Source organism: Phragmites australis, chromosome 2, assembly GCF_958298935.1.
Source record: "Phragmites australis chromosome 2, lpPhrAust1.1, whole genome shotgun sequence".
Taxonomy (NCBI): Eukaryota; Viridiplantae; Streptophyta; class Magnoliopsida; order Poales; family Poaceae; genus Phragmites; species Phragmites australis.
In genome coordinates, this window is record NC_084922.1 from 29,254,875 (window position 1) to 29,269,719 (window position 14,845).

Here is a 14,845-nt window from a genome sequence, read left to right on the forward strand (position 1 = left end):
TCCGTTCCAAACAGTCACTTACGCATCGGATCGTTATAAAAGCTTGCGTTTTCTGAGAATTAAACTTTGATCCGAATCTGCAGCTTTGCCAAGATGGGCTAGTTTCGAGTAATACAGATGTACAGTAGTGCAAGAAAATGGCTCTTGTACGAACCGTTTCCCCAGACCAGCCTAACCCAATTTGGCCCAACGAAGCTCGATTTAGCTCGGCCCAGACAAATAAGCACGCCTGTCAAACGCTAGCCCAGCTTTGTATTCACAGCGCGTCGGCGCGTGGAGTTTCTTTATTTTTATATTTCGAAAATAAAAAAATTACAAAACTACACGTCCGGTTAAAGAAATTGCGAGTGTCGTACTTCTAACGGGTAACTGGATAAAAAACATTATATTTTATTGCTCTTAAAATTCAAAATAATATTAAAATAATTATAAATTTTTCTAAAATATGTTGGAGAGGATACTATGATCTAGCTCTTAGAAAAAATTCAATTTAAATAATTACTTTTACCATGAGAACCAAAAATATAAATTTTATTGTGCACAGTCTTATGTACAATGAAAATTTTCTTTTTCTGTTTATCATTGTACAGATCATAGTTTTATCTACAATTTTTTTTAGAATTAGATCATAATATTCTTTAAAATATATTTTTTTTCTCATAATTTTGATAGTGTTTCGAATTTTAAGAGTAATAAAATATGTTTTTTTAATCCAATGTCTATTGAAATATGTTTGGAAGGACGATATTTTACTATCGCCCTTTTCACGAGCGACAATAGCATATTTTTGTAACTTTTTTCAAAAAAAAGTCTAGTTTTGTAATTTTTATTTTGAAATATAAAAATAAAAAATTTCCCGGGCAAGGCCTATCAGGCGTTGGTGGGACTAGCAGCGTGCATGGCCTATCAGGCGTTACTGAATTTTTTTTCATATTTTTTAAAATTTATTTGGGACCATAAAAATTATTAGAAGTTATAAAAGTAATGTTTTTAGATAATTTTAGTTTAAAAAATTAACTAGATAAAAACATTATGTTTTATTGCTCTTAAAATTCAAAATATTATTAAAATAGTCATAAAATTTTCTAAAAAAATATGTTGGAGAGGATACTATCATCTAGCTCTTAGAAAAAAATTAATTTAAATAATTACTTTTACCATGAGAAAAAAAATATAAATTTCATTGTGCACAGTCCAATATATAATGAAATTTGTCTTTTTCTGTTTATCATTGTACATATCATATTTATGCTGCAAGTTTTTGAGAGCTAGATCATAATATCCCTTATAACATATTTTTTAAATATTTTTTCATAATAATTTCGATAGTGTTTCGAATTTTGAGAGTAATAGAATGTGGTTTTTTTAACCCGTTACCCGTTGGAAATGTGACATCTTTATTTTTTAAAAAAGATTCGCTGTTTGTAAGGGCGACGTCTTACTGTCGTCTTTTATAACTTTTTTAAAAAGGTGTCTAGTTTTGTATTTTTTTTATTTTTGAAATATAAAAATAAAAAATTCCCAGGCAGGGCATGTCAGGCGCGGGTGGGACTAGCAACGGGCTCGTGTGGCCCGTATGCCGGCATTAGGCGGCGGGCGCAATGGCCCATTCAAGGACCACACTTACCGTACGTGCCTGCGTTAGAGAGCGCGCGCGGTGCGGTCGCGGACAAAGCTTCTGCGTTCGCCATGCGCGTCCCGGACCGCCACTGGCGTGGACTTCTCATGCCAGTGATGAGTCAAGTTGATGGGTGGGCGCACGGGGTACATCGTGCGCCTCGCCAGCGTCGCCTGCGTGGGTGCTTCCTGCAGCAGTAGCCATGCAGAAACTGCAGTGGGCGCGGAGACCTGCCCGTCAATGGGACTAGGCGGAGGGCCATCTGGCCGGTTGACTGGTAAAATATCGCTGCCGTGGGCCCAATCTGTTTGGCGCACGAAAACCGAGACCGACCGGTTATCACGATAACTGTTTGAATTTCGGTGAAAATTTGTACAAATTTAATCGGTCAAATTTGTAAATCGGTGCCAAAATCCAACCGAATTGGATTATCGGTTATCGAGCGAATTGGACCGGTAACCGGTCAGTTTATGCGATTTATCAAACGATTTTTACTATAACCGAACTAGTCAAAATTCAAGCAATTTTGGACGATAACCAATCGAATTTTAGCGGTTATCGAACAAATTATTTGAATTTGCATGAAGTTCTAGGAAAATAAAAAAAATCATTAAAAAATAACAAAAATTCAGCAAAAATAGAAACAAATATGGCATGAGATTTGCTATATTTTATTTAATTATAATATCTACTCCATGCATATATCATACATTGGGGAAAATTGTAAAAAATGAGAGAAAATTTTAGTATGACATTTGATATATTTTAGATATTTTTAGGAAACAAATAGATACTAATAGCGATACGAGTATGACCATATAATTATTTTATCGAATATATACATACATTACATAAGTAGCATCTCAAATTAATAAATTTGTCGAATTAATCATACAAAAGCTAGAAACACAATCACATGCTATCCATCAATACTTACCAAATGTAGTTTGTATATTATCCGAACCACATGCAACCTACAAGATAAAAAAAATTAGTACAATATCATGGTATGTAGATAAAGTAGTTGCAGAAAATAAATTATCATCACCTTCAGTATTACCAGCATAAACGAATCAACCAAATAAATATGCAACAATTACAATACTAAGTTAACAATGTAGCAAAATAATATAACTTGTTCAAATACTTAGTATCTTAGTTGTAGCCAATCGCATCTACGGACTTGTGAAAAAACATATGACCATTGCAATATAAAAGGAAATTAATAATACTCATATGAATCGATCCACTCCAAGAATCACACATGATGGTCATACCATACTCTAGCCATTCTAGCTTCCACTTGTCAAATATCATCGTCAATGCACTCTCATCAAATATAATGGCTAGTTTTTTTTTAAATGAACTATATATACCCCTCACCCCTTTGTTGGGGTGCTGCTGAACCAACTCATGCACACATACTTCTAAAGCCATCCAATAGTCTCCATAACTCCTCTAGAGCTTAAATTTGTGCAAGATTTAGAGATTAGGGTTTGGAAAGTGAGATTAAGTGCTAGAATGCAAAAATTCCATTTTTGAGCACTTGAGGTCATCAACAAGCTTTTGATTCAATCTTCTCTTGTAGCTGTGAGCTCCTAGACGGCAAGACGTCACCCGGAGAGCACTAAAATTTGTGGAGTGTTGTGGAAAGTTTGTGTTACCCTCGTTGATTTGAGTAAAAACCCTCGCTTGATCTTTGTGGTCGCTTAGGAGAGGAAAGGGTTGGAAAAGATCCGTCTCTTTATGAGCTCATCAACGAAGACGTAGGCACCTCTTTGTGAAGTGACTGAACTTCGGGAATAAATTCTTGTCCATTTTATTTTGTTGCATATTAACTTGCTTTAATTAATATTTATGGATTTTTCCCGATGTACTTGTTAGTGTGCTTGTGACTGCAGGGTGTTGATGATAAGATACTTAGACCTCCTCTAGAACCTGTGGTAACCTTTGGAATCACTTAGATTTACTCAACGGTTATTTAGTTTTGATTTTCTGTATAATCCGGAGTATCCGGATAAGGTTGGAGTATCCGAGTTCTGTATAATCCAGAGTCTCCGGATTAACCCGGAGTATCCAGATCCATTTATCCGCTGTCAAGTTTTTAAATTGCAGAATAACCTATTCACCCCCGCTCTAGGCAACATCTCGTGCATTTCACTAACCAAGCTCGGTAACTGAGCGAATCACACAAAAAAATTGACCGCATCAACGCTGAATCGCACTGACGAGCTCCTACTAGCAGTAACCGACCTATTTAAGCAATAAATTGCTCGGATTTAGCGACTTACCGACCGCACATGCTCGGTTACTATTGCGATGCGTTTGGTCGCCGGACGCGAGAAGCTCTCCACAATGCGCCCAGTTACCGCCATCTCCCGACCGATTTTTGGGCTTTCTCCTCCGGATTGCTTCGGCCACTCGGTGGATCTGGTGGAGCTCGTGGCGGAGGTGAAGTTTTTGCTGTGGCCGAACGATGAACAAGGGGATGAGCTCGCGGCGGAGCCAACGGTCTTATCCCATTGAGTTGGGTTGAAACGGACTGTTTGCACTGTGCATTCATCCCGTTTCGGTCTTTTTCAATGTTACAATACTTGAGCACATATTTCTCGATGCAAATGTTATTGTTTTAAATTTGTTTTCACAAATAATCTTAGAATTACCTCTTGTTTTTTATTGAATTTTTTATTTTTCAAATCCGATTTAATTTTTTTAATTTAAATTCGATAATCGTTTGTATTTCAAAATCGAACCGGAACGGTAACCCCGATATTCGCTTGGTAAGCATCGAATTTTGAAACCGGGGCCGATCTGATCGCATCATCACCGAGTTGTAACCTGCGCAGGCAAATTGCATCTCGGTGACTGTTAGGGTGTGTTTGGTTGTCCGCATGAGGTTTTGTAAAGCTGCATCGTATATCCTAGATGAGTGGAAGCAGGCTGAGGGGATCCGTATTCTGGAAAAGAAGTGTGTTTGGTTGGTTGGATGAGCGGATGCAGGTAGAATTTGAGTTTGTGTTTGGTAGGCTGAATTTGAGACTGCATGAAAGAGTTCGATGTTGTTGACGAGTGGGCCCAGCTCCACAGCACTGCATCCGGCGAGCCTGGATGAGAGCTACGATCGGTTTCAGCGCACGGGCGGATGCAGCGTCGGACCGTATTCGCGCATGAGCGGATGCAGCCTCGGTCTGCTCATCACGGCATCCAAACATTCGTCTTCATCCGCATATACGCATGAGGCGGGCTTGCACGAGCAAAGCAGGCCACCGTCACGGCAACCAAACACGTCCTTAGCGATCATTCGGTACTGGGGGGCCACAGATGCAGATGTAGGATCTGTATCCTGTGCGCTTCTAAAAATTCTAAAAAAAAAAAAATCCATAGATGTGAATCGTATGGATCTCCCACGTCTCGTGTGGCTTATCAACACCCCCACCTTTACATATTAGAGAGCGAGTCCATATTCAGAACACCGTATATTTACAAACGAAACGAGTACACGTGTGCGGCTATCGCAGGTTTCCAATATTGAGAAACGCATATAGTAATTAAAAATCTACACAGATAATCCACCCAATCGCTAATAAGTACGCGTTTTAGAAAAGGAAAGATCAGGTCTCCGATTACTAGTTTCACCCTTGGAGAAGGCCAACAGCACTAAGGAAGGAAAGAGAGGCCACATAACCATATGATCGTGTGCATCTCTTCCCCGGGTCAATTGCACCCTACTACAAGAGTATATTGCTCTAATTGAGTAGTTGACCATGCCTGTCCAGGCAGGAGAGCTGATACACGGGAAGGGAGAAACAACTACTGCAAAGTATTAATACAACTGTAACTAGGTAGGATATTCCTGTTGAATGATATCCCATTTGAAGTACATCCAACGCTATAACAAGTTTCATATTTCATACAGTATTGTACAGATTTGATTGAAGCTTCGATACGTCCAATATTTAGAAATTTACGATGTACGTTTGCGAGCATGCTGCTAATGAAATCGATGGTCGTAAGTCGTACTTTGTCATGTTGATTTGGTCATGAGTAGTATATAGTTCCATATAGTACGGATATGAGCGAGGGATGTTGGTGAAGTAGTGGAGGCTCTCTCCTCTTCTTCATCATTCTCTTACTTTTTTTTCTTTCTTCCTTATTTTTTATATAAAAAATATAAAAAAGAAAAGATCTAGCTGTTAAGTACCCGAGATAAGGGCTTAAGCCTCTGTTTCTAGTGTATCTATCTATATTTCATAGCCTTTTTAAATAGAAAAGATAGTCATCTTTTCTTTCCTATTTTGAATATCACTCCTTAAGAAATGTTAAGAGGAGTGGGGAGCATAGATACTAGTGGCTCCAATGCATTTAAACTCCTTCACCAACACCCCTCCCTCGTGTCCGCACTCTTTACTGTACTAGTGCCACTTGTTCTTGCTCTCGTGTATTGTGGTGACGTGACATTGCTTCTGTAGATTGCACTGACGTGTCCTTCCTCCTGTGAATCGCACTAACGTGTCCTTGCTCCTGTGAATCATGTTTGATAACCGTCCGTCCTGTTAACTCTCTGTCACGGCTCAACCATCACGTTTGATAACTGTTCACTCCATTAACTCTCCATCACGTGCACCTTTTAGTACTCTCCGCCTGCTCTGTTAACTCTCTTGTTCGCACTCTTCACCGCACCAGTGCCACTTGTCTTTGCTCTTGTGGATCACACTGTGATGTGTCATTGCTCCTGTAAATCATTTTTTATAACTGTCCGTCCTATTAACTCTCTGTCACGATTCTACCATCACGTTTGATAACCATCTTCTCCGTTAACTCTTCGTCATGTGCAATTTTTAGTACTCTTCGCCCGCTCCTTTAATTCTCCACCATATTAACTCTCGTGTTCGCACTCTTCACCACACCATTGCCACTTGTTCTTACTCCTGTGAATCGTACTGACGTGTCATTGCTCCTGTGAATCATACCGACGTGTCATTACTCCTGTAAATTATATTTGGTAACTGTCTTCTCCGTTAACTCTCCGTCACGTATAATTTTTAGATACGTCTAAAAAATAAATAGCCAGTGGATCGGCACCCCTCAATTCAGAGCCCAGACCCGAACTTTGACCCTTCTCGCCGAATCCGCGTCGAACATCCGAAGCCGCCGCCCGAGTCCCGATCAGCCACGCCCGCGGTCTCCGTGACACCGACTTGCCGTGGACTCGTACACTTGACGGGGGCGGCCCCAATCCCCCCCCCCCCCCACAACCTTGTCTCCTATAAATATACACCCCCGCCGCGCCGCCCCCACCAACCCTGTTCTGTGCAGCCAGCCTTGTCCTTGCAGTCACCGAATTCGCTCCTGCCCCCACGCCAAGTTGCATGCCCGTGTAGGAGTCGAGAACGCGCGTGAGGCGGCGGCAGGCGGTGTGTCCCGGCGGCGACGATGGAGCACAGCAGCAGCAGCAGCCTGTTCGCGTCGGTGGTAGGCGTGGGCGTGGGCGTGGGCCTCGGCCTCGGCCTGGTGTCGGCGCGGCTCGCGTTGTCGACTCCGGGCGGCGGCTCCGGTGGCGGCGCCTCAGCTAAGGAGGTGGAGGCGGAGCTCCGGCGGCTGGTCGTCGACGGGCGCGAGACCGGCGTGACCTTTTCCAACTTCCCCTACTACTTCAGGTACGTGTGGGGTTTTACGGCTTCAATCCGACGCGGAAAAAGGAAGGCTTTTCTCCCTCTTTTGACTGGTAGGAGGAGGAGCGATTTTATTAGTTTATTGTTCTGCTGGAATGTGACGGGTAGGATCAAGGCTGCTTCTTTTAGAGATCGCGTCAACACGAGTAAATAGAAATGACAATAATGTTTGGTGAACAGCAACTGATCAGGCGTTTTCCCTGTCTTGCAGTGAGCAAACGCGTCTGGCGCTGACGAGCGCGGCGTACCCCTACCTGAGTCAGACTGTCCTGCCAAAGCACATCCAGGTCTTCTCCGACACGAGTCGCACGATATTGCTCTGCGGCCCATCAGGTTCGCCTCCGCACCAATGGGTGTTGATTTCGGGGTGCAAAGATCATCTTTTGACAAGCTCGGGTTCTTGTTGCAGAGACGTGCCTGCAGTCGCTCGCGAAGGCTGTCGCGCACGAGTTCAATGCCCGCCTGCTGGCACTCGATATCTTCGAGCTCTCGCGTCAGGTCAGTTGGAAGCTATTGGGCAAATTTTAATCTTGCTGTCGCGTTGTCCTGATGTGATTCTAAACTTTTCTTGTCGCTGAATGTCATTGCAGATCCAGCACAAGTACGGCAGCCCGAGCAATGCACAGGTTGAGGTTGGTACCATAATTTATCTTCTTATAGATTCACACAGATAATATATTCGTTTTTGTATGGTACATTTGGTTGATGTTTTGTGTGGCAATGAAAATTCAAGATTTTGTGTACAATTTGCAAGTTGATTGGGTGGACCTGCATTCTTTTTTTTTTCTGTAATTGATTGATGGCCTCTGCATCAGCAGTCAGATTGTTAGACATTTTCTTCTTCAGGAAACATAATGTGGAAGTGAATTGGGTCTGTGTTCACATGAAACCATCGGGTCCATGAATAAGGACCAAAATAGCCTCTCCACATCTAACAGTTTGAAAAACGTAGACTCCGGTAGTACAACTTTTACATCATACTAGCATTTGTTGCATATATTATGTTGTAAAGTTGGCAATGATACGAAACTTCTGATGATTTGCGTAACCCATTCCGCTTCATTCTTGATGCAGGTTCCTAAAGGATCCACAACCGAGTCAACCTTGGATAGAGTGTATGGTTTTGTTGAATCTTTCAACATATTGCGCAAGAAGGCTGAACCAACAGGTATAAACATATTAATCAGTTCGTTTGATATCAAATGATTTGATATTTTTTAAAGGCCGATATTTATGGTGAAGCATGCTGTATGCTCCTTTTGTTTTTCGCATAGTTTTTACCTAAGAACTTTCGGGCATACTACTTGAGTCTGTTAACTATGCATGTGATGCAATGCCCTGGCTCCATCTTTTGTGGTGTTCTAATTGTGTTGTCATGAAACGCTATTGTAGGATCATCGGATCATGAAAAGGGCATTCTGGATTTAAGGACTAGGTAACATATGTGTGGTGTGATGAAACTTGAGCTTTGATATTCTTTTGTGTCTCTCATCATTTTCTGTTCTTTGTCAACAGCTATTGTCGTTATAAGAACATACAGTCACTTGGGGTACCTGGTGCGAAGGACAATGACTCAGAATTTATGGAAGATGATGGTGAGTTAACTGTTTTATGTTTTCTCATTCATCATATGAAGAATGACTGCCAGCTTCCATCAGTTTCTGAATTCTAACAGACCAACATCTTTTTCTTGTAAATTCAAACAGCCTGTCTATATCGATTCATCCAACTGAACTTGTTAAGTTTAAGGCTTATCTAATCTATCTAGGTACTTGTTGATAAACCGTGTTTCTTATTTTGCACGAGGTATAGTGCAGGTAGAAAGGAACAATTTTGCATGCACAAGTTATTTACAGTTCCTCTTCTGATGCAGATTTAGTTAGACGAAGCTGGGGTTTAGATGAGAAAATTCTCATACAGGCCCTATACAAGGTAATTCAGGCTTCAGCTGCATAATTGAATTTGACGTGCACTACTTGTATTATGAACTGATATCGGAATGATTTTTGCAGATCATAGTTTCCGTTTCTGAATGCAGTCCAGTTATTCTTTATATAAGGGATGTTAATCTATTCCTTGATAGTTCGGAGAGAGCATATTCTATGTTCCAGAAAATGTTGAACAAACTATCTGGACGAGTGTTGATAATCGGTTCATACTTCCTTAATGCTGATCAAGATAGTGATGATGTTGATGAGGATGTGAGTGATCTATTCCCGTACATTCTGGAGACTAAGCCTCCCAAAGAAGAGGATCATCTTGAGAAATGGAAAACCCAAATGGAAAGTGATATGGCAAAAATCCAGAGTGAAATGTTTATAAACTACGTTACAGAGATTCTCTCAGCAAACAATCTGGAGTGTGGTGATTTCAGTTCTGTCTCTCCAGATGATTATGTAGCTATTACAAATTACATAAATGAAATTATGGCCCCAGCAGTCTCTTACCATTTGATGAATAACAAGGACCCCGAATACAAAAACGGGAGGCTCGTTGTATCTTCGACGAGGTTAGTTAATTTATCATGATGGTCTATTGTTAGTTCTTTGTTTAAGTTTTGTTGATATCATCATTCTTGAACAGCTTATCTCATGGACTAAGAATTTTCCAAGAGAGCAACCTTGGGAAAGATACGGTGGAAACAGATGAGTCAAAGGTATCCCATATTTCTCATCAAGCCAAAAAAAAAAAAAAAAAACTTTAGTAATTTGCCCAATGTAAAGAAGTGGTAATCTTCTATTCACAAAAGTGGTAAAAGACAAAGTACTTATCTTTTACATATTTGCCTATTAACTTACAGGTTACTAAATACAACGAATACGAAAAGCGGATCAGAGAATCGGTTATACCTGCCAGTGAAACAGGAGTGACATTTGACGACATTGGAGCACTAGCTGATATCAAAGAGTCAATTCAGGAGCTTGTCATGCTTCCACTTCAACGGCCTGACCTCTTCAATGGTGGCCTTTTGAAACCATGCAGGGGAGTTCTACTGTTTGGACCACCTGGAACCGGGAAAACTATGCTTGCCAAGGCCATAGCCAACGAAGCTGGTGCTAGCTTCATGAACATCTCGATGTCCTTCATCACATCGAAATGGTATGGAGAGGCAGAGAAAAGCATTCGGGCATTGTTCAGTCTGGCTGCAAAAATTGCACCAGCCATCATTTTCGTGGACGAGGTGGACAGCATGTTAGGGACACGCGAACGATCAAATGAAAATGAGGTCTCAAGGAGGATAAAGAATGAATTCATGACGCATTGGGATGGACTCTTGTCCAAGTCCAATGAAAGGATTCTTGTGCTTGCTGCGACGAACAGACCGTTTGACCTTGATGAAGCGATCATCAGGCGGTTCGAGCACAGGTGTGTTTGAATCATTGTTCTTCTTAAACTTTCTCTAGATGAAATTTGGGTCCCTAGATGAGTTGCTAATGCATCGTGCTGTATCAAACAGAATCATGGTTGGCCTGCCAACTCGTGAGAGTAGAGAGCTTATTTTGAAGAAGCTGTTGTCTAAAGAAAAGGTTGAAAACATTGACTTCAAGGAACTTGCGAAAATGACTGAAGGATACAGTGGCAGTGATCTAAAGGTTTGTACACTAGTTTGAAGGTCTACTATTAAGAACTATATTCATTGGTATCCTCTGATTGTCTAAACTTGTATTTTCCCAGAATCTTTGCGTGACGGCTGCTTATGGTCCTCTCAGAGAGCTACTTCGGAAAGAAAAAGAAAGGAAGAAAGTAAGACCAAGGAGAAACTAATTCCTTGACAAAATTTAACGAACTGTAACTAGGCTTATTGTATTTACTAGTAAGAGGATGCACTTTGCACATCGAGTTGAAATATAACCTGAAATAAGAAAAAGCATACTATATTTATAGAATAGTATAGTCAGCATTTGATTCTACAATCACATCAGCTCACATGATCTGATGATGTTTGTTACTCCAGGATAAGAAGGAAAAAGAAGTAAAAGTGGAGGATGAGCAAGCTGAGAACCTGAAAAATGAAGAAAGCGGGAAAGAAAAACCGGAAAGCAGTAAAGGCAAGAAAGACGAATCAGAGAAAGGTATCAAGGGCGAAACTGAAGAGACTGATGAAACCACTGCCATCAGGCCGTTAAACATGGAGGACTTGAGGCAGGCAAAGGATCAAGTAAGTCGCTGTGACTCAGTTCGCATGTTGCCCACATATTGTTTGCTATTAGTAGACATTATCACCACGGGGACAAACTGCTGAACCGTTGTGCATCTGACACCGATGCTGCTATGCAGGTCGCCGCAAGCTTTGCTAGTGGAGGTGTCGTCATGAATGATATCAAGGAGTGGAATGAGCTCTATGGCAAAGGCGGGTCGAGGAAGAAGCAACAACCGACATACTTCCTGTAGTAAATGATTCAGAATTGTATATAGATGTATCCTCGGTTGGGTTGCATTTGACCCCTTGTGCCTGCGCATGGTGATGATACAGAGGAATGTTCGCAATACATATTTAGGTCGACCTGTGGATCCAACAGAGGCTGGCTATTCAATGAGTAGTCACTATATGTTAGTTGTATGCTAGTTTGGAGTTTTAACTGTTAATGGAACAGCATTGAACGTTGGCATCAAGGGTATCCTTTATTTCACCAGGAACTAAATAGAAATTTGTCCTGGGCTTAAATATTCTGGCTGTGAAGTCTTCTACGAACTATATGATATGTTCAGTTAGCCAAGCAACTGGGAGGCATGACAACGCCGGAAGTCGTGCCGTGTGCGTTCTTGCAAGTCGCCTCCGCAGGCTTCCCGTCGGCCAAGGTGAGCTTGATGTTGTGCAGGTGGATCTTGCTGCAAGGATTGCTTGCACTGCAGTCAAAGTTCACCGCCACCTGCGACGCCGACATCCCCAGAAAGTTGTTATACGTCACCTCGCTGGTCTTCACAGCCGACTCCTGGATCGTTAGTCGTAGCTCGTCTCGATTGACGCGGCGCACATAGAGTGTTAGGTCTAATTTCCCCTCTGATCAACATTAAAAGCCTAGCCCTAGAGATGAACACCTGGTAAGCGGAAGCGTTAGGACTTACCCGATCCCGAGGAAGCCATTAAAGGGTTGGTGATGTTTCGGGGCAGAGCGGCGAGAAGTTGATACGATCCAGTGACGAAGATGTCGTCACTGGTGTCGATGAAGTGGGTTGCCGAGGTCAGTGAAACAGGTCGACGCAGATAGGGGCATCGTCGTGGTCGTCGATATGATGGGGAAGATGGCGGCGGTGGCCTTTGCCTCGCTGCTACACACTGATGATCGTCTTAGGGTTTAGGGTTATGTGAGGAATGCTAAACCTCACGAGAACCATAGCCTGTGAGGTGTTGGCTCCCCTTTTTATTTTGCGCAGGGTGAAACAAAACCGCAACCGATGGTTGGTTGCACCTCTGAACGCGAGGTGTGAGCGTCGTACCCCCTTTGGACTCAGTAGTTAGTTAGGATATACGACGTTAGGCCGAGATCAATCTAACATTCTCTTACTTGATTGTAAGACTAATCATCATAAGCTCACTCTTAATGAAACAGCACAACAAGACAAAACATTACAACGGCCAATAAAACACCACTGAAACCCAAGTACGTATAGCATATTACTCAATCTCAAAATGGGTGTTCTTTATGTTTAATGGGAGTTGGTTTGCTTTATGGTACTCTTATCCAGAATCATAGTCTTTTCAATAACTTCCATGCTGGCAATATGATCACGTAAAATATTTGGTGGTAAGCCTTTAGTGAGTGAATCTGCAAGTATTGACTTAGTACTTATATATTTGACATAGTAGTTAGGCTTTGACTTATGTGTCTTCAGTATTTTCGATTGCTAGATTTGAATTTGGACTAAATTGAGTAGTTATGCTGAGCAATCTTTTAATCTTAGGCTCTTCTTAATATTTTGACATAACAAGCTTTCTTTCCTTAAGATGAAATTTAGCTATTTTATTAATCATGTAGTCTATAAAATGCTATATTCTTGATCACCGTGTTCATAATTACTTAGGCTTAGTCGATGCTTGTGTTAAGGCTAGTTTGATGGATATCTTGCTCTAGGTCTTCTTGCTTCAAGACAGTGGGTTGGGGATCATTGTACTATATTTTTTGTCTTTGTTCAAAGTTTAGCTCATGAGAATATTTGCAACAAGCCTCAAAAAAATAAAACATGTGCATTCGTCAAGCAAGAGTATTTATTTTTGAGTTTTTCTTGCTCTTTTGAGGTTTTAGCTTGTCTTTGCCTCTCTTCGGCCTTTTACAATGCTTCTTATGCCAAGTGTTTTTGCTTCTTTTTTTTTTGAGTTTTGGTCACTTGGATGCGCTTCATCTCTTTAAATCCAAATCTTTGTGCCATGAGGTGTTATCAATTCACTGATCAAGGGGGAGATTGAGAAACCAAATTGAAATATGCCTTAATTTATATGTGATGAGTGATTGACAAGGTTGTCGATTTGGTTTGTCGAGTTTTGGATTGCTTGAGCTTGATTTGAGCATTTTGATTATGAACTAATTGGAGTTGGAGTTGGAGAAATGTGTTTGCTTGTTTCATGGTGTGCAGGTGATGGATTGAAATGAACTAGATGTCGCCTGAGGGGGGTGAATAGACGATTCCTGCAATTTATAAAACTTCACAGCGGATAACTGGGTCCGGATACTCCGGGTTAGTCCGGAGACTCCGGGTTATACAGAACCCGGATACTCCAGCCTTATCCGAATACTCCGGATTATACAGGAAATCGAAACTAAATAATAGTAGAGTAAAACTAGGTGATTCCAAGGGTTACCATAGGTTCTAGAGGAGGTCTAAGTACCTTATCACCAATACCCTGCAGTCACAAGCACACTAACGAGTAGATCGGGAAAAATCCCCAAATGTTAACTAAAGCAAGTTAATGTGTGACAAAATGAAATAGACAAGAATTTGTTCCTGGAGTTCGGCCACTTCACAAAGAGGTGCATACGTCTTTGTTGAGGAGCTCACAAAGAGCCGGGTCTTTTCAAACCCTTTCCTCTCCCAAACGACCACACAGATCAAGCGAGGGTTCTTACAAAATTCAACGAGGGTAACACAAACTTCTTGCGGCACTCCACAAATTTGGGTGCTCTCCGGGTGACGCCTTGCCATCTAGGAACTCACAGCTCCAAGAGAAAAGATTACAAATCAAAGGCTCGTTGATGACTTCAAGTGCTCAAATAATGGAATTTTTGCTTTCTAGCACTCAATCTCACTTCCCACGCCTTAATCTCCAAATCTTGCACAAACTTGAGCTCTAGAGGAGTTGGGGAAGCTATTGGATGGCTTTGGAAGTATGTGTGCCTGAGTTCTTTCAGCAGTACCCCAACAAATGGGTGAGGGGTATATATAGCTCACTTTAAAAACTAGCCATTACAGTCTATTTTGAATTGACCCGGAGTATCCGGGTTCACCCGGAGACTTTGGGTAACATACGAAGACTTAGTCAGAATACACTGTCCGAAGCCTCTCCGGAGGGTCCGAAGACATCAGGACCCGTAGTATCCGGGTCAACCCGGAGACTCTG

General features: G+C 41.5%; 1 protein-coding gene across 2 annotated transcripts; it reads left to right on the forward strand.

The window, feature by feature from the left end:
• The first annotated feature begins 6,908 nt into the window (after nucleotides 1–6,908).
• On the forward strand, nucleotides 6,909–11,956 carry LOC133908030 (peroxisomal ATPase PEX6-like). Of its 2 annotated transcripts, none has more exons than XM_062350166.1 (15): nucleotides 6,909–7,275; nucleotides 7,502–7,623; nucleotides 7,700–7,788; nucleotides 7,881–7,922; nucleotides 8,365–8,458; nucleotides 8,683–8,725; nucleotides 8,806–8,885; nucleotides 9,164–9,222; nucleotides 9,303–9,799; nucleotides 9,874–9,946; nucleotides 10,091–10,656; nucleotides 10,748–10,883; nucleotides 10,966–11,034; nucleotides 11,246–11,449; nucleotides 11,569–11,956. In XM_062350166.1, exons 1-15 carry the CDS (start codon nucleotides 7,052–7,054, stop codon nucleotides 11,680–11,682), a joined length of 2,412 nt encoding a protein of 803 aa, XP_062206150.1. In that variant the 5' UTR covers nucleotides 6,909–7,051; the 3' UTR covers nucleotides 11,683–11,956. The 2 variants fall into 2 exon arrangements, with proteins under 2 accessions (XP_062206150.1, XP_062206156.1); XM_062350172.1 differs by having other exon boundaries at nucleotides 7,881–7,916.
• Nucleotides 11,957–14,845: the final 2,889 nt, after the last annotated feature.

What these genes read in the sequence shown, in the direction of transcription:
- LOC133908030 (XM_062350166.1), top strand. Translation starts at nt 7,052, where the DNA reads ATGGAGCACAGCAGCAGCAGCAGCCTGTTCGCGTCGGTGGTAGGCGTG. An exon ending in AACTTCCCCTACTACTTCAG is followed by an intron (nt 7,276 to 7,501) that starts GTACGTGTGGGG and finishes CCTGTCTTGCAG; the next exon opens with TGAGCAAACGCGTCTGGCGC. An exon ending in ATCAGGCGGTTCGAGCACAG is followed by an intron (nt 10,657 to 10,747) that starts GTGTGTTTGAAT and finishes TGTATCAAACAG; the next exon opens with AATCATGGTTGGCCTGCCAA.